This window comes from Crinia signifera, chromosome 4, assembly GCF_055691185.1.
Source record: "Crinia signifera chromosome 4, ASM5569118v1, whole genome shotgun sequence".
In the NCBI taxonomy this organism is placed as follows: domain Eukaryota; kingdom Metazoa; phylum Chordata; class Amphibia; order Anura; family Myobatrachidae; genus Crinia; species Crinia signifera.
In genome coordinates, this window is record NC_139220.1 from 318,261,594 (window position 1) to 318,282,253 (window position 20,660).

At 45.1% G+C, this 20,660-nt stretch overlaps 1 protein-coding gene across 1 annotated transcript in view; it reads right to left on the reverse strand.

Moving 5' to 3' along the window:
- The window catches only part of LOC146075913 (uncharacterized), a 105,913-nt gene that overhangs the window by 22,510 nt on the left and 62,743 nt on the right, over positions 1-20,660 (reverse strand). The window contains exon 3 of the mRNA XM_083185602.1: positions 7,390-7,416. Within this exon, the coding sequence (XP_083041728.1) occupies positions 7,390-7,416 (27 nt within the window). The remainder of the gene's footprint in view (positions 1-7,389; positions 7,417-20,660) is intronic.

The following is a 20,660-nucleotide window of genomic DNA, read 5'->3' on the forward strand; positions in this document are numbered from 1 at the left end:
CCAGGGGGCTGGGGGCATGGCTAGAGGCTCACAGAGCCTCTGGGTCATGCTACCAATAGCGGCAAAATTGGGGCGTGGCCTCGCGGAAGAGCCGCAAGTATAGGCCACGCCCCAAAATTAGGCCACACCCCGAAAATTTCGGCAGCAGCATCATCCCGCCTGCTGAACTTCCAAAGTTGGGAGGTATGGTGTCATGCAGAGAAAGGGGGAGAGATGGGGCCAAATGTAATAGCCACAGAGTTCAGTGGCCGTGCGGAATGCCGGCTGAACTCGGACATTTTTTTAAAGGGTAAATCACTAACAAGGCAAAACCGTCCCTTGTGACATTTTAAGAAAACGTCTGAGTTCGGCCGCATGCCACACTGCTGCTTAACTTGGAAAACTATTACATTTGGCCCAGGGAGTGAGAAAGGTTGTCAGGGACAGAGGCAGGGACTGAGAGGTTTCAGGTAGAGAAAGAGAATGAGAGATAATCTAAAGCTGTGTACACACGGAGCAATATGATCGCTGGCAATATATTGCTCAGCAATCATGCTACTCATTGTCCTGTTTTCTTCAGCGACCAGAGATGGTCGCTGATGAAAATCTCACACTGCCAGGAGAAGAGGCGGAGGAAGTCGCTGGTCGGAGGAGCATGCTCCTCTGACCTGCGACCATTAGGGGGCTGTAAATGGGAGCGGTGCACACTCCAATCGCTGTCAATATGGTCGCTCAGCTGTCACTCTCCTGTGCGCCTGGCATAGGCTCCTGTAAGCAGCTCAGGCAGCCGCAGCTCCCCAGTGCTGGGTCTCCTGTCTGCCAGCAGCTCAGGCAGCCCCTGCTTTCCTGGCTATGCGCCAGGTCTTCTGTGTACAGTGGCTCTGGCATCCGCCGCTCCCGTGCAATGTGTCTCAAGTCTGCAAGCGACGGAGGTAGCCGCCGCTATCCTATGCGCCGAGTCCAACCGGGTCTCCGTCTCTGAGGGGGGACACACTGGCGCACAGAGGGTGCAGGGGATGCAGCTGCTATGGGGCCCAGGCCCCATAGCAGCTGCACCCCCTGCACCTTCTGTAGTTACACAATATCATCTGCTGTGTACATTGCTGATGTCACGTGCCCCAGCACGCCGTCAGCCACACCCTCAGCCAGCACTGAATGCAGAGTGCAGCATGGCCGCCCACCAGCGCTCCCAGCATCAGCGAGTGTGTATGCCATTGCTGATGCCGCCAGGTCCCATTGCTGCTGGTGTCACACTGGGTGATGTGTGCCCAGCATTAGCTGAGTGTGCACCCAGATGGCCATCACAGTGAGTGCGCAACCTCTAGGGGCATTCTGCACCAAGTGCACTACAATACCCAGCACACCCTGTTTGCACCAGTTTCGGTGTTTTATTTACACCATCATCAGGATAAGTAATACAAACACTGGGGCAGATGTATGATCAGACGATATGGGGGAGAAGGGTATCAGCGCACGTTATGTACACTGATACCACTTCTCCCCCATGTATGACGGCGCCAGCGTGCGGTAATGGACAGGGGCACTATGCGCCCCTGTCCATATTGGCGCTGCTCTCTAAATGATAGCAGGCCGAATGTATGTCGCTGACCGTGCCGCCCGCTGCTGCTCTTGGCTTCACCAGCAGCAGGCTGACGAAGCCCTAGCTAAACAGCAGGGACAACGCTATCCCTATTGTTAGCTCTGGGCTGCGCTGGGGATCTCGTGTGAGCAGCCAGATCCCGCGCATGGCCAGTGCAGCCGGCCGGGGGACAGGAGACAGCACACCAGTGTAAACTGATCCGCTATCTCCAGGAGGGGACATCGCCGGAGGTTGGAGTTAGCGCTCCCCCCGCTTCGTTGGGCAAGATGTTAATACATCTTGTCGGTCTCCCCTCCTGCTTTGCCTCGCTAATGAGGCGAAACAGGAAGTATTATAGCGGCGCGATAAGCGCTGCTATAATACATCTGCCCCAATGGCCCTTATTCAGATCTGATCGCAGTACAAATTTGTTCTCAAAATGGGCAAAGCTATGTGCACTGCAGGTGGTGCAGATGTAACATGTGCAGAGAGAGTTAAATTTGGGTGGGGTATGTTGAAACTGAAATATAAATTGCAGTGTAAAAATAATATTACAGGTCTGCCATTAACGTATTACCTAAACTCTCACCAAATAAAACCCTCAGACGCCCGTTTACGACCCTTGACTCACCCTGCCAGAAGGTTGATGACACTGAGGAGCGGGGCTGCGGTCTGAGTCCTGGCAGTGACAGCCGACCGAGAAAAGAGGACCACGCTGTGTGACTGTGGAGCGGTCCAGAGAATACTGCTGATCCCTGCATTGCTATTTGACCTGGGACGAGCCATTCTCAAAACACAGCTTGAGAGCGGCCGGGGGAACAAGCTGCCGCTGATTGGTGCGTTACCCAACGCTATCACTGGGGCGCACTAAGCACAGCAGCTGAATTACAACTGCTGGACCCGGCCCTATCACTGGCCTGCTGCTGGAAGATCCTGGTACCTGGCTAGCCTAGTGCTGCCATCAGTGGATGGGGTGCTGTGAGGTGGGAGCTGCCACAAGCGGCTACAGCGCAGAAACGCCGGGGAGATCATACAGTGCAGGAGAGGAGGCGGACGGAAGCAGACAAAAGGCTCATCTTGAACCCGCTGCCCATGGGAGCGCTATGGTAGAGGAGATGCTCCGCTGATGATCTTAAGTAGTGGGACTCTGCAGCAGTCTCAACTGTCTGTGAAGATTGTGTGGCCGAGAGCCTTCTATGCGGTTATGAGTGGGAGGTCATAGGTGTCGGCAGCTGTTGGTGAGTTGCCTCTCTCTGTGGATGCTCACTCTCCCTGCCCATGACGGTTTTATTTGGTCTGTCCTTTCTTTGTCTGAACTGCAGCCAAACCCTTATAGCTGCACCTCCTAATCGCTTCCCCTCAGGCAGTGAGACATGCCACATTTGATTTGTTGGGGAAACAGAGCTACTGAAACAGGATTTTGAGTCATCCCCTCCGCGGCAGTGGCAGAAACCCCCTAGGACAGTTATAGTTTGACTGCCTATTCTGCATACCATATTTGGTACTTGTTTCCTAGCACGGCGCCCATCGCATACCCTATATAGTGGTATGCGATGCGATATTCCCGTAAATGAACATTAATGTACAATTAAATATCGCATAGCATTGCATGTCAGCAAATGGCATGCGATGCAATGCGATTTTTAATTGTACAAGCACCCTGATGGGTGCTTACAATGTTAAATCACCCCCATTGTCAATGCCACCCCCACTAACAACGCCAACCCAAAGCGTGTCGAGCGCAGCGGTACGCGGCCTCCAACCTTTTCATACCCCCACTATCCACGTCGGAGTAGAGTCGATTTTAGAAAAGTTATCCGCGTGCGCTCGCCACGCTTCGGGCACAGTGGCTCGCTGCGCTCGCCACACTATCTAAAATCAACTCCACAACGACGTGGATAGTGGGGGTATGAAAACGTCTGAGGACGCGTACCGCCACCCCTCGCGGGCTCGCTACACTTCAGGTTGGCGTTGATAGTGGGGGTGACGTTGACAATGGGGTTGCATTTAACATTGTAAGCACCCACCAGTGCTTGTACAATTAAGCATCGCATGCCGCTATATTGCATGCAATGCGATGCACTTCAATCAAAATTGGGGGAGTCGTGCTAGGAAACAATTACCCCATATTTTGTTTTGGGTACTGCTCAGGCTGAGTGTTATCAGGAGAAAGATACATTTTACAGACTAATATGCTAATAAATTCTCATGTACCATGACAGTAATTGTTACCTGTGATCCAGAAGTTCCCTGACTGCAATGCTTTTCTAACTTCTTAAAAACTATCTAACCCAGCTGTGTACGTTTATTGTCACTTAACTTGAACATTTACTTTTCATACAAGGGTATTATTCATCTTCTGGAGAAACTGATTGCAGCGTCCTATTGGATTATTGAGGATAAATGTATGTTTGTCAATTAGCCACTCACTTAACCCCTTCCCGACGCAGCATGTTTTTGCCTTCCTTACAGAGGCCTTTTTTTTCAAATCTGACATGTATCACTTAAGTGGGGATAACTTTTTTTTGCTTTTACTTATCCCAGTGATTTTGAGATTGTTTTCCCGTGACACATTGTACTTTAAATTAGTGGTAAATTTTGGTCGATTCAGTTTTTTTTTTTTTTGGGAAAAATACCAAAATGTCGTAAAAAAATTGAACATTTTGCTATATGCAAAATGTAAAATTTTCTGCTTGTGAGACAAATAATCATACCACTCAAAATAGTTAATAACTAACATAGACCATATCTAAACTTTATTTTTAAATCATTATTGCAAGCTCCTTTAATTTTTTTGGACACTAGGGGGCAGCAGAGTCTAAATTTTACACATCATACAGTTTAACGCTGCTTTTGGCTGTTCACATTTGAACAGCCAATCGCAGCGATCGCCCATGACGGGGGGCATCGCTGCCCCCCCTGGGCAATGAGGGAGGATGTCTGCTGTCAGGGACAGCAGACATCGTCCCTCTGTCACCGCGTCTGTAGACGCGGTGGCACTTTTAAGTCATGACGTACATGTACGTCATGTGTCGGGAAGTACATCCCAGCCATGACGTACATGTACGTCAAATGTCGGGAAGGGGTTAAACTCTGTTCATGCGAGTCCTGAAAGAAGCCTTGATGTACTGGAAAATCGGACTCAAATACGAGTCTGTCTATATCTTTTTGTGCATCATTGATAGTTATATGTTGGAATATTGTGTTATGTGGTGTTTTCATGTTCTACATTGGATTTCTATTTAATAATACATCGATAAGCCATACACAAAATAATATATAATACAACACTGCCACCTAGTGGCAATTTCTGAGGTAGTTAAGGGAAGGATTTTGTCTTTTTTCCACTCTAGCTAATGTCTACCTACCTATCCACACTTTTGCCATCACGACAAACTAAAAAAAGAATTCACTGTACCTGTTCTTCTTATAGATATATGAATGCATATTCAGCTATTGTAGTATAATTAACGACAACATAACTCAATTACTACTTATCATCAGGGATAAGTATTGCTATATAATTTTGGGCATCTTTCACGTTATTGGCTAGAACAGATTAATATTTGTTTTGTTTTCACAATGTCTGTTACTGGTGCCACAACTGCCTTCATGGCTACTGATGTCACACCTGGATATCAGATTTAAACGTATTATGGGCCTTATTCTAGTTCACTCTTAGAGGCAAATTCCTTCTTAGATGGACAAAACCATGTGCACTGCAGGGGGGCAGATGTAACAGGTGAAGATAGAATTAGATTTGGGTGAGTTATTTTGTTTCTTTGCAGGGAAAATACTGGCTGCTTTATTTTTATACTGCAATATAGATCTCACTTTGAAGAAAAACCCCACCCAAATCTAATTCTCTCTGCACATGTTATATCTGCAGTGCACATGGTTTTGTCCATTTCAGAAGGAATTTGCCTCTAAGAGTGAAATAGAATAAGGCCCTATGTCTCTCTTTGATCGTACACAGGTGTCCCTAGAAAAACAGCTTTCTAGTGTGTAAACATCCCCTCTCTCACAAAGGCCCTTATTCTGGTTGGTGCGGTAATATCCGCGTGCGTTCGTGCCGCCGATGTTTTGTGTCTGCGCATGCGCAGAGGCGTCTCTGCGCATGTGCGAGCGGGGCGTCTGGCCAAATCCCGCATGATATGTGAACACTCCGAACAGGGGGTGGAGAGGGGTGTGAAGGGCTGTTTGGGCTCATTGCCATATGTTTACACCCGTTCCCATGAAAACGCTGGGCGTACGTATGGTAATGCGGCCGTGGCGCACGTGTAGGGGGCGGACATATGACATTGCCGGATGTCAGCTGCCCGCCCAGATCCCTGCTTTTGCACAGAGAAATGCCTGTGTGGTCTGAGGTTGCGGGAGCTGCCTGTCCACTCGGTCCTGCATTCGATGGTCTGCGACCATCGAATGATGGGGGAGGTTCCCTGAGATGGAGGAGGCGTATTCCATGAGAAATACACGTGCGGTCCGTTCGGACAGCTTCTTACCGCGTTCGGACGGAGTTGGGGATCCGTATGGAAGGCAGGGTTTAGGACGCAGGGTCCTGGCCGCATATTCGGATCCGGCCGCACCGATCAGAATAAGGGCCAGAGAGACAAACACATTGAGATTGCTGATTCTATGGACATAAACCATAGTGTAGTTTTTGTTTCTTCTAACCTTACAGCCATTGCTGGGGAGCTCAATTCAGAGTTTTCTCCTGTTATGAAGCACGGAATTAACTCTTCCAGTTTACCCTTACAGACCAGGGCATCAGTTCTACCCGTGGTACAGACTACCTATTGCAACATGGAGGAAATATTGGTGCAAGCTCTAAGTGGGTCACAATGAAGGCCATTGAGAAACAAGCATACACTTTATTCAGACCATTACGTCTCTCTATTGGCTCTGCTTCTTTTAGGAATGTCGACTAAACTGGACGACGATTTGGGCCAACTCATTTGATATGCCAAACTTATTATATTTGACCAATGTATGCAAAGTCAATAGCTTATTTCCGATACTAACCTTCTAGCCCTCGTTCTCACTCGATGAATTATTGGAATAAGAATCATACCCTCTGATACTCGACACCACTATTCTGAAGCACAGATCTGTATATTTCACCTCAATGGGAGTTTTTTGTTTGTTTGTTTGAACACTTATAGATTAGTCTCTGGATGCGGGCTGTGGATACAGCTCCAGTCCTTTTTTCTGTTGGTTTGGTAAATTAGAAAATAAAGTAGTTGGAAGCATTGCAACCTTTTCAGCCAATGCACAGGTATTTTACCCTTGCTTTGTCTTACCTTCTTTTGGGAAATGGGAGTGCCTGTTATATACATAATACCAATACCTGAGTCATACATTCACTAAGTTATCATATCAATGTATGTAAAAGAATTTGGTTGTATACATGCTTACGTATTGTCAAAGTTCTTTTCACTTTGAATTGACCAAATGTTAACAATGCAATGATGCTAATGCTTCAATACAAATATGTTTAAAAAAAAAAAAAACATAATAATAATTCAAACTCTCTCGAGCATCTCTCCTGAAAGCCTTTAGCAACTACAAAAGATTTGCTGATAGGAAAAGTAAAGCAGTTCCCTCTTTGAAACCGGGGGTTCATGTATCCAGTGGATCAAGTCATCAACCCAGCTGCGTACAGACTTAAGCTTCCTCTGTTCCTGAAAATTCCAAACACTTTTCATATTTCATTACTAAAGCCATTAATACTTAATCACTTTCATTCTAAGTTACCCAAGGCATCTAAGGTCCAGACTCAGTAAGGTCTAAAATACGTAGTTTAAAAGATCCTGGATTCTCATATTCGCAACAACTGTCTATGGTACAGAAGCGTAACTCTGGGAGGCAATGGAGTTATCTGCCGCCGGGCTCCTGCTCCCTAGGGGGCACCTCTCCTCCCTCGCAAGTTTGAATCAGTTAATTAAAAGATACCAACTTCACTTCTGTGGCTGACTCCCTGTCATAGCAGGATAATAGATGTCACATTCTCTTTATTTTAAACATAATTCCATAATATACATATATTTATGTAAGCTGGTTTGTGTGTGTTAGGGGGGTGGGGCACAATATTTATCTTGCCTACGGGCAACTCAGATGAACTTACGCCACTGCTATGGTATCTAAATTTACTGATGAGCATATGGTCCTGAAGAACAATCTTGGACTAAAGCTTCTGAGTTGCATGCTCCAAACTTATACAAGAATTACATCGCAAGTTTCCTTGCAAGCCTAAAAGGTCCCGAGGCCACCCGTAAAGGGGGTGCTAGATTTATCCGGAGTCTGAGAAACACTTTACTACCTTCCCAATGTTTCTCCAGTCTTGCTCTGAAATGCTCTGGCGTTCTTTGTGCAGTTTACAGGTTACAGGTGCACTGGTGTCCAGCCGGTGGACCCACTGTCATCCAGCAACACACATCTTGTCACCCTGGCATACACACACTGCACCCCTGCTCTAACACTTGCTCCTGAGGAAGCCGGAGGTCAGATCCGGGGAAACGCGTTGAGCTTTTTAAACAAACCCCAATTGTGCTGCTGAGATCCGGTGACTGAGACCCTGCATCTCCCTAAATGGGACCCATCCACAATCTGGTCATTGAACATTGATCCATCGACGTCCTAATTGGAAGAAACTGGAGTTCCAGCTTTTGGGATATCTGCACGATCCCTAAATCCCAGTCTCCAAAGGACACTCACATCTGAGGGGAACGTCTAAGCCCCCTCCCACAACAGGGCAAACTCAGGACTGTGATCCCAGATCTGGCTAATTGAATATCTTCCAGACCGACCAGGATGGTAATATAACCTCATAGCACCTTATTATTCTCAGCCATTTTGCACAATCGCTATCCCAGTGATCAATGTACCCCATAATATGGACTATAAGTCAGTTGCATGCCTAGTGTGATTTTTATTCATATTTGAGTGTTTTTTAATAAATTGTTGTTTAATTTTTGAGAAACGTCTGATACAATTATTTGGTACAGCCAGCGCAGGCACTATTCTTTATTTCTTACACACTGCACCCCGCTCATCCTGACAGCGCTTCGCTCTCTCATCCTGAGTCCAAGGCACATTTGCATGACTCCAAGAAAGCAGAGATTCTGACTGGATACTAAAAGGCCAGACTACTGTGTCAGATAGGTACCCTGCACCAATAGGACTTAAATACCGGGCCAAAAACCAGCAGTAGATCTGCTAACAATTTGACACATATGCACAGAGGTTGATACAAACTGATTACATTTATGTGCGCAAGAGTGTTGCAACCAAGTTCTCAGACCATTCCACTATATGAACCAGTTTGAATTTCTGCTATGTACGCAATATCTGCTCAGTGATGCAAAGATAAAGAAGTTCAATCACTTGGTATTTACTGGCCACTTGGCAAAATCCTTACATTTTTGCACATAAACTTGAGGCACCGACCGGATATTCAGCAGAACTCTGGTGAAGGATCACCTGTACTATCTTAAGTATCATATTTACCTTGCTCTGAACTACTTACCTGCAGTCTTCACCACGATAGGGAACCTAACCCTTAATTCCTTACAACAGAAGATATACCTTTATTTTCCTCTATATGAGCCCTAGTTTAAAACCAATATAAGGCCACACTAGGCACACATGACACAATTTATTGGTCCCCATATTTGCAACTAATACCCCAGTGGCAAAGCGTATGCTATAAAGCTCACTGCCAAATCAATACCAAATCACCAGCGCACAGCATAAATATTAAAAAGCTCATTGCAAGACTGGTACCAACATTTGGTCAAATATTATAAGCTATATTTTCCTACTCTTTTAACCCCTTCATGACAGAGCCAGTTTGTGCCTTCATGACAGAGCCCTTTTTTTCAAATCTGACATGTCTCACTTAAGTGGGGATAACTTTTTTTTGCTTTTACTTATCCCAGTGATTTTGAGATTGTTTTCTCGTGACACATTGTACTTCAAGTTAGTGGTAAATTTTGGTCGATACAGTCTGTGTTTTTTTGTGAAAAATACCAAAATATCGTGAAAAAATGGAAAATTTAGCAATATGCAAAATGTCACATTTTCTGCTTGTGAGACAAATAATCATACCACTCAAAATAGTTAATAACTAACATATGTCTACTTTATGTTGCAATCATTATTTCAACCTCCTTTTCATTTTTTTGGACACTAGGAGGCTTCAAATATGACTAGCAAATTCTCAAATTTTCAAGAAAATTTCAAACACTGATTTTTTTAGGGACCAGTTCAGTTCTGATGTGACTTTGAGGGACTTGTATGTGAGACACCCCCATAAATGATGCCATTTCAAAAACTGCACCCCTCACAGTATTCAAAACAGCATTTTGGAAGTTTGTTAACCCTTTAGGTGTTTCACAGGAATTAAAACAAAGTGTAGGTGAAATTTCAAAATTTCTTTTTTTTTGCAGAGTTTCAATTTTAATACATTTTTCTAACGAATACAGTAGATTTTACTAGAGAAATGTGACTAAAAATTGATTCCCCCAATTCTTTTGTTTTCAAAAATATCCTATATGTGGCCCTAGTGTGCACGTTGACCAAACCACAGGCTTCATAATAGAAGGAGCACCTACTTGATTTTGGAGCCTCCTTTTTATGAGATTTTTTTTTAGGCACCATGTAGGTTTCTAGGCACCATAAGTGCTAAAAGTTAGGAACCTCCCCCACAAGTCACCCCATTTTGCAATCTACACCCCTCAGGGAATTCATCTAGGGGTATAGTGTACATTTCAAACCCCCAGGGGTTTCACCAATTTTGGTACAACTGGGATGTGAAAATGGAAAATTACATTTTTTTACACAAACATGCAGTTCTGGCTCAAAATTTTTCATTTTAACAAGGAATGAAGGAGACAAAGCACCCCAAAGTCTGTGCCCCAATTTCTCCCGAGTACGGCAATGCCTCACATGTGACCAAAAAATACCAGTTGGGCGCATGGCAGGACTCAGAAGGGAAGGAGTGATTTTTGGATTTGGCAGCACAGATTTTGGTGGAATGAATAGTGGGTGCCATGTTGCATTAGCAAGACTCCCAAAGCACCAATACAGTGGAACCCCCCCACAAGTCACCCCATTTTGCAAAGTACACCCCTCAGGGAATTCATCTAGGGGTATAGTGTACATTTCAAACCCCCAGGGGTTTCACCAATTTTGGTACAACTGGGCTGTGAAAATGAAAAATTACATTTTTTTACACAAAAATGTACTTCTGGCTCAAAAATTTTCATTTTCACAAGGAATGAAGGAGACAAAGCACCCCAAAATCTGTGCCCCCATTTCTCCAGAGTACGGCAATGCCTCACATGTGACCAAAAAATACCAGTTGGGTGCATGGCAGGACTCAGAAGGGAAGGAGTGATTTTTGGATTTGGCAGCACAGATTTTGGTGGAATGAATGGTGGGTGCCATGTTGCATTAGCAAGACTCCCAAAGCACCAATACAGTGGAACCCCCCCACAAGTCACCCCATTTTGCAAAGTACACCCCTCAGGGAATTCATCTAGGGGTATAGTGTACATTTCAAACCCCCAGGGGTTTCACCAATTTTGATACAACTGGGCAGTGAAAATGAAAAATTACATTTTTTTACACAAAAATGCAGTTCTGGCTCAAAATGTGTCATTTTAACAAGGAATGAAGGAGAAAAAGCACCCCAAAATCTGTGGCCCAATTTCTCCCGAGTACGGCAATGCCTCACATGTGACCAAAAAATACCAGTTGGGTGCATGGCAGGACTCAGACGGGAAGGAGTGATTTTTGGATTTTGCAGCTCAGATTCTGGTGGAATGTTGGTGGGTGCTATGTCGCATTAGCAAGACCCCCGAAGCACCAATACAGTGGAACCCCCCCACAAGTGACCCCATTTTGCAAACTACACCCCTCAGGGAATTCATCTATGGGTATAGTGAGTACTTTGACCCCACTGGTGTTTTGGCAAATTGTTAGGCATCGATACGTGAAAATGAAAAATGTCATTTTTTCCATTAATTTGTAGATTCACCCCATAATTTTATACTTCCACAAAGGGCAATAGTAGAAAAAGCACCCCAAAATTTGTTACACAATTTCTCCTGAGTATGGCAATACCCCATATATGGTTGTAAAACGCTATTTGGGCAGACAGCAGGCTTCAGAAGGGAAGGTGCACCATTTGGCGTTTTTGGCGCAGATTTTGCTGGAATGGTTTTCATGCGCCATGTTGCATTTGCAGAACCCCTGTTGTATCAGAGCAGTCAAAAACCCCAACAAGTGATACCATTTTGTAAACTACACCCCTCAAGGAACTCATCTATGGGTATAGTGAGTACTTTGACCCCACTGGTGTTTTGTCAAATTGTTAGGCATCGATACGTGAAAATGAAAAATGTAATTTTTTCCATTAATTTGTAGATTCACCCCATAATTTTATACTTCCACAAAGGGCAATAGTAGAAAAAGCACCCCAAAATTTGTTACACAATTTCTCCTGAGTATGGCAATACCCCATATATGGTTGTAAAACGCTATTTGGGCAGACAGCAGGCTTCAGAAGGGAAGGAGTGCCATTTTATCATAGAGTTTGCTGGAATGGTTTTCGGGCGCCATCTTGCATTTGCAGAGCCCATATTGTACCTGTGCAGTGGAAATCCCAAGCAAGTGATACCTTTTTGTTACTAGCCCCCCTCATGGAACTCACTTACGGCCGTAGTGAGCATTTTGACCCCACTGGTGTTTTGTCAAATTGTTATGGGCTGTGAAAATAAAAAAAAAACTAATTTTTTACATTAATATGTAACTTTAGATCAAAATGTGCCATTTTCACAAGGGTTAATAGGAGAAATTGTGTAACATATTATGGGGTGCTTTTTCTCCTGAGTATGGCAATAGCATATATGTGTTTGTAAATTTCTGTTTGGACACATGGCAAGACTCAGAAGGGAAGGTAATGGCATGCGGCTCTTTGTACAAGCTGTGTGGAGTACATTAAAATTCAAGGGAAGTGTGATATATCTTAAAACAATCTTTGATACACAAGCCTGGTTGTGTGGGGCAGGTTTCACAATGGTAAGTTGTGTCCTTTCTTATCCCCTTTTTGTAGCATACTCTACATCGTTTCTGGGACCTTCCTTTCTTTCCAGTGTGGGGGACTTCACTCGGAAAATGTTGCCCTGGTACAATTCGCGAGGCCTCGCTTCCAGAAGTACTAGGGCCCCCCTGTTCCTGGTTGCCAAAAATAAGGGCCTTTATTACTGCCTCTTGGTAATCCAGGAATGTCCCCCTTTGGCCTGCACATCGATGTAGTACAAATGCGTTGTACAGTGCCATTTGTACTATGTGTACAGCTAATTTTTTATACCAGAACCTTGTTTTTCTCATAGCACTGTAAGGCTTCAGCACTTGATCTGACAGGTCGACCCCCCCCCATGTACCTATTATAATCCAAAATGCAGTTGGGTTTTGTTGTAGTTTCGGTACTTGTGCCCCGCACTGGGACAGGGGTGCTGCTATGGCCATGCACTGTTGTCAAGATAAGGACATCTCTCTTGTCCCTATACTTGACACACAGTACATTGTCGCTGCATAATGCCCTGCTCTCGCCCCTTCTAAGTGTTTGCCCAAGCAGCGACCTAGGGAGGCTTCTATTATTTTTCCGTGCAGTGCCGCATGCCACAGTACTTCTGGAAGCGAGGCTTTTGAATAGTGGGACGCTGGTATAGAAATTATCCAGGTACAGGTGGTATCCCTGGTCCAGCAGTGGGTGCACCAAATCCCACACTATCTTCCCACTAATTCCGAGTAAGGGAGGGCATTGTGGGGGGTCTATTTTTGTGTCTCTACCTTCATATATCCTAAATTTGTGTGTGTACCCTGATGTACTCTCACACAGCTTGTACATCTTCACGCCATACCTTGCCCTCTTACTTGGCAGGTACTGGCGGAATTGGAGCCTCCCTTTGAAATGTACCAGGGACTCATCTATTGAAATGTGCTTCTCGGGGATGTATGCCTGGGCAAACTTGGTACTAAAATGGTCTATTAGGGGTCTAAGTTTATATAACCGGTCATAATTGGGGTCATCCCGGGGTGGGCACTGTGCATTATCCCTATAATGGAGAAACCTAAGGATCGCTTCGAAGCGGGTCCTTGACATAGCCACACGGAACATTGGTGTATTGTATAAGATGTCTGTGCTCCAGTAGGACCTAATCGTGGGCTTCTTCACTAGCCCCATGCACAGTACAAGGCCCCAAAATATAACCATTTCATTTTTATGTACAGGGGTCCACTTGCGGGGCTGGGCATAATTAGAGGTGGGGTTTTGCTCAATAAATTGTTGGGCATAAACATTAGTCTGGGTGACCATTAGATCAACTAAATCATCACTAAAAAAAAATTTAAAAAAGTCCAGCTCTCTGAACCCTGCTGAATTAAATTGTATTCCTGGATTCCCTGTGAACTCAGGGACCTGGGGTACGTAGTTTTCAGGGGTTGTCCATGTGGGGTCAGAGGACTCGACTACTGCAGTGGGAGTCCTGCGTTGCCTCCTCGGGGGTTCATCAGAGTCACTAGATGATGAAGAGGATGACAAACGGAAATTTGTCTCATCCTCGCTAGCAGACTCAGTATCAGAGGCCAGAAACTCGTATGCCTCCTCGGCAGTATATGTTCGTTGGGCCATAGTTTTATTGGTGTATGTATTTATGAGGTGGGGTTTTGTAGCACTGACAATGTGCAAATGCACTGCAAAAATTATGGTGTGCGAATGCACTGAAAAATTATGGGGTACAAATGCACTGAAAAATTATGGGGTACAAGTAACGCACAGAAAAAATTATGGGGTACAAATGCACCGAAAAATTATGGGGTACGAATAACGCACAGAAAAAATTATGGGGTACAAATGCACAGAAAAATTATGGGGTACGAGTAACGCACATAAAAAATTATGGGGTACAAATGCACCGAAAAATTATGGGGTACGAATAACGCACAGAAAAATTATGGTGTACGGATAAGGTACAGAAAAATTATACGGATCACAACACACAAAATTAGGTGGTGACTACAGGGAGGGTGATCACAGCACAGATGACCACAGGGAGGGTGATCCCAGCACAGATGACCACAGGGAGGGTGATCACAGCACAGATGACCACAGGGAGGGTGATCCCTGCACAGATGACCACAGGGAGGGTGATATAGGCAGGGGTGACCACAGGGAGGGTGATCCCTGCACAGATGACCACAGGGAGGGTGATATAGGCAGGGGTTACCACAGGGAGGGTGATCCCTGCACAGATGACCACAGGGAGGGTGATATAGGCAGGGGTGACCACAGGGAGGGTGATCCCTGCACAGATGACCACAGGGAGGGTGATATAGGCAGGGGTGACCACAGGGAGGGTGATCCCAGCACAGATGACCACAGGGAGGGTGATATAGGCAGGGGTGACCACAGGGAGGGTGATCCCTGCACAGATGACCACAGGGAGGGTGATATAGGCAGGGGTTACCACAGGGAGGGTGATCCCTGCACAGATGACCACAGGGAGGGTGATATAGGCAGGGGTGACCACAGGGAGGGTGATCCCTGCACAGATGACCACAGGGAGGGTGATATAGGCAGGGGTATTGTGGTGATCAGCGCAATTTTACACAGCCTAAACTCTGACACAGCTCTGACACAGCTTCTCCTTCCAAGGCTCTAACACAGTGAGAGGGTTAGAGCCCGGGAAGAGAAGCAAAACACCCCTTTTACAATAGAAAGGCTGTGATTGGTGTAGTCAGGACTGACTGACCAATCACAGCGATCGGCGGGGCGGGACCACTCTGATTGGTCCGCGGGCGCACTGACACGATCGGCTGCTGTTGATGACAGCAGCCATCTATACTATGTCGCCTTGTCACTTGACAAGGCGACATGACACAGCGGGGACGTACCTGTACGGCAAGGTGCGCGAACTACCCCGCTGCCGTGACGTACAGGTACGTCCGCGGGCGGGAAGGGGTTAAATTAAGCAACCAATAAAAGTTATGTTTTATTTTTTATTCACACTATATGTTTTTCAAGAGTGACCCACAAAAAAGTCTACTTTTTCTCCTTTGTTCTTCAGCAAATAAGGATGTAAGCTATATTTCTATTTACTGTAGCTCTCCTACACTACCCCCACAGCTCTCCTACATTGCTCCATACCCTGGACATACTGCTCTCCTACAGTGCTCCATACCCTGGACATACTGCTCTCCTACAGTGCTCCTTACCCTGCACCGACTCCCCACATATAGGGGATGATTCACACACATTTGGATCCCGATTCTGTTTGGCGCGGTAAGTTGCGAATATCGCAGCTTAACAAGTGCCTGAGACACCGCCCGCTGAATATAAGCCCTCCCCCCCCCCCCCCAATGTAATGAAAGAACATCCCTCCCCTGCAGGAGAAATAATTTGATGGTCTATGACCATCGAACGTTTTCTCCTGCCTTTGAAAATAGAAGTTAGTAGAAACTGACTTTCTCTTTCATCCATCCTGGTGACACAGCTCAACCATGGAAAGTAGGAGGGTCCGCAGGAGCAAGGCACCTATGCTGACTTCATTTGAGAGTAGGCTCCTCCCTTCTGCATCCCAGAGATCCCCAGTTTGTTTTAGGTGCCCATCGGAGTGGGTGCTGTGCTGACTGGCTGTGGGCTTCAGCTGTTTTTGGAGTAGAGTAGCTAGGATTTTTTTTATTATTCTCTAGTTAATGCAGGTTTTCCAGTGTGTTACTTCTCCACCAACTTCGCCTTGAACAAGAGGTCTTCCAAGTATGGGATAATTACTATCCCTTTTAGCCTAAGAGCCGCTGTAATGACAGCCATCACTTTTGTGAAGACCCTTTCTCTAAATCCATCCTGGTGACAAAGCGATCCCTCCCTTACACTCAGTAAGTTATACTGTTCATGTGTTGTCATGTTATTGGTTTTGTTGATTGTGCAAATTAAAATGTTCAGGCGTTGTACTGGATTAGGTATGAAATCCCGACGGACAAAATCCCGACAAGGTCAAAATACTGACATTTAAAATCCTGACAAGGTCAAAATAACGACATTTAAAATCCCGACAAGGTCAAAATACCGACATAGAATGTAGAGACAGGAGAAAAAGTCAACATGACTTTCGGTCGACAGGCCAACATGGGTTTTTTCACTGTTTTTTTTACATGAATGTCAACACAGTTGGAAGTCAACCACGGCCCCTCGCATTGCTCACAATGCTTCGGGCACGGTGCCTTGCTGCACTTGGCACACTATTTTATTCTTCCACCATGCCCTAGTGGATGGTAGGGCATGCAATACCGCCTGTCGGCACATGTCGGGTCAAAAAAAGTGAAAAAACCTATGTCGACCGAAAGTCATGTTAACTTTTTCACATGTCTACATTCTATATGTCGGTATTTTGACCTTGTTTTGATTTTAAATGTCGGTATTTTGACCTTGTCGAGATTTTTTAATGTCAGGATTTTGACCGTCGGTCAATGGTTTCCGGTATTTTGACCGTCGGGATTTTAACTGCATCCCATTGTACTGAGTAATGTATTCTAGTGTGCTTTAGAAGTTGAACTGAGGAACTCTGGGATGCAGAAGGGAGGAGCCTGCTCTCATAAGAAGTCATAGGTGCCTTTCTCCTGTGGACCCTCCTAGATCCCATGGTTGAGCTGGGTCACCAGGATGGACTCAGAGAAAGGGATTCTAATGGTAAGTTTTTACAAAAATCCCTTTTATTTGCATTTGTCTGGGCAAAGACGAGGCGGGCAGCTGACGTCCTGTGAGGTCAGTCAGCTTCACCCAGCCCATGTACCCAAGGGAAAGCCAACCATTTTCATGGGGACGCCCATAAAACGCTGGGCATTCACATGGGCGAGCCCCATTTCTGCCACCATCTGCCCTGTTTGTGAATGGCTCAGTGACTATCTAGAATCCTCTATCCATTGTCACAGAAGTCACCCCAAAATGAGAGAAATGAGGGTTGGCAGCTTCTCCTGCTTCATTACATTTGGGAGTGACTTTTATGGTGGCCAAAAAACTTCCAGTTGTCTCTGCAAGGAAACCATAATTCTGAACATGGTTTTAACACTTTCTGTAATAGAGACTGCAGTTTATCAACTGCTATCAACCTGAGGTAAGGAACATTCTATTTGAGGTATGCTTTTTACACCTTGTCTACAAGCTTGACAAAGGTAAACTTCTTCAGGAAAAGTTCTATTCATAGAAATCTTCTGTTGCAGGGCATCCACATGGTAGGTTAGCCCTAGGAAGGCTCATGTTACCAAATATAGATGGTTTTCACACATTTTAGCTTCAGAATACTGACTGAAAGTGGAAGACTGAACCGGACCAGACTGGGATGGACTGGAAAAGCCTCAAATTAACTGGGCCAGAGTGGAATGAACCGTAGTGGAGTGAATCAAAATGGAACAGACATGACAGGACCGGAATGGAGCAGACTGCACTTGACAGGACCCAAGTGGAGTAGACCGGAATGGAGTGGAATGTACTTGACAGGACTGACTTGCTACTCATCTGTATCTAGGCAAACATTCATCCTTACCATTTCCCTGGTTATCTCCCAATTCATATATTTATTAATTTAAGTGTTACGTTCCCTCATATAAACATAGAATTTGATGGCAGATAACAACCACTTGGCCCATCTAGTCTGCCCCTTTTATAAACATGTTACCTCAAACCATATTTGATCCTTATTATTTGTAAGGATATCAATATGCCTATCCCAAGCATGTTTAATTTGTTCTACTGTATTTGCCTCTACCACCTCTGATGGGAGGCTATTCCACTTATCTACTACTCTTTCTGTGAAGTAATTCTTCCTCAAATTTCCCCTGAATCTTCCTCCCTCTAGTTTCAGTGCATTTACTCGTGTTCTGCTGCTCCTCTACCTGAGAAGAATGTCTCCTACCTGTACCTTGTTAAAGCCCTTGATACATTTGAAAGTTTCTATCATATACCCCCTTTCCCTTCTCTGCTCTAAAGTATACATATTAACATATTTTAGTCTTTCCTGGTACATTTTGTGATGTAGGCCATGCACCATTTTAGTTGCCCTTCTTTGTATAGTCTAATGCAGGGGTGGCCAAACCTGTCCTCAAGATCTACCAACGGTGTATGTTTTCCAGGCAACCTGTGGATCTATAGTAGGAATTAATGCAGCAGGTTTTAAAATGTGACAGTTAGTAATGACTGCAGCTGTGCACCACAGCTAGGTAACCTGGAAAACAGGTAGATCTCGAAGACCGGTTTGGCCACCCCTGGTCTAATGTATTTATATCCTTCTGGAGATATGGGGTGACATTTAATGGGATGAGAGTTTTTCACACTTTTTAAAAGCGCACCATATCGCCGCACATTTTTTTCGCATTTTTCCCTTGTAATCCGCATATTTAATGAAATGCGAATTCGCAGAGAAAAATTGCGGGTACTTGTGTATTATCAGAACGCCCACTAAGCAAATAGCTTAGTGCAGGCATGTCCAAACCTCCAGCTGTTGTGAAACTACAATTCCCATCATCCCTTGCCACCGAGCCCGAAGCGTGGCGAGCGGACGCTGAATACATGTAATCTGCTGCGCTCGCCACGCTTCAGGCTCACCACACTTTATTAAATCAACTCCACGCCGACGTGGATAGTAGGGGTACAAAAAGGTCAAGAGGACGTATTCCACAAATTGGGCACCCTGATAATACACAAGTACTGGAGGGGGCTTCTGATGACTTCAGTGGCCCTCCCAGCCAATGGGTAGAGAATGCCTAAGTTTCTGGGGGATGCTCAGAAAACGCCAGCAGCACGCGAAGGCTAGCCCATGTGTGGACGGCTCATGCATGCTTACAGTGTGCATGTGCGGTCCCTTGGGCTGTGAATTTGCAGTTTGGAGATCAGCTATTAATGACCCCCATAGTTTTTAGTCTTTCCAGTTCTTGTCTAGGCATTATGTGCCCTCTACAGATATTGCATTGGCAAGTGTCTCAAGGGATTATGCCGAAACCAATTTCCTTTTGGTTTTATAAGTGAAGACTGTATCTTGCAGAATATTCTTTCCGTGAGCGGTCTCAGGAGATGTGACATTTCTGCAGTGTGGCATGAATACAAAATGTTTTCTACTTTATCTTATCAGCGATTGTCAGCAAGACCTGATAAGTTACTTCCGACCAGTTTGACAATAAGCCTGATATCAGGAAATTTTGGACCATTAACTCATCACCAGGTTGTATTTTGTGATAAGCGCCTTACACAGGAATTCGTTGTTTGCCTGTCGGTATAGCATGTATCTTCACCAGCCGGTTGTTTAACCCCTTCGTTGGTAATCCTGAGAATTTTCCAGGCCCTTAATGCCTAGACTGGCAAGCCTGGAAAATTTTCGAGATTGCCCGGCTCCCTCTCCCACCACTGAAGGGGTTATAAGATCATTCAATGTTAAGCCGTTTGTTTTATTAGGTTAATATGCAACAATTAGGCAATCTTCTGAATAGTATATAATGAGGGGAATTATTCATTTCTCACGTATGTGCGGTTCTAACTGAGTGTAGTGATAAAGCTTCTAGCCCCTGCTTCTGGTCTATTTAGATATTTTGGCCAATTTGTTCTTAACAGATAAGAAACTGTAAATAAATTAAAAAATAGTCCAATAATAGCATTCCACCTTGCCACTAGATTGTGGGTGGTATGGGGTGTGTAAATGTTGTTTAACATCAAGGAGTTATCACATCTTTTTTTGAACATTAGACTAGTAAAATGCATGGTACTTGTGAGTTATCCGGGCTGCCGATTTTTTCATTGCGCCCGAAATCGTGGGCATCGCGTCGGTCGTGGCCGTTATAAGGGGCCGCGACGCGATGCCCGCGATTTCCCATAGACAGTAATGTTAAAAGACGCGATGGACCCGATTTCCCATAGACAGCAATGTTAAAATAAAATGACAATGTGAAATTGTCCAATATGGCCATTTCACATTGGATATGTTTTAAAAAAAAAGGTTTCATGGCCCCCCACCACCGTTAACGCCACCCCGCTATTGAGACCGAAGCGTGGCGA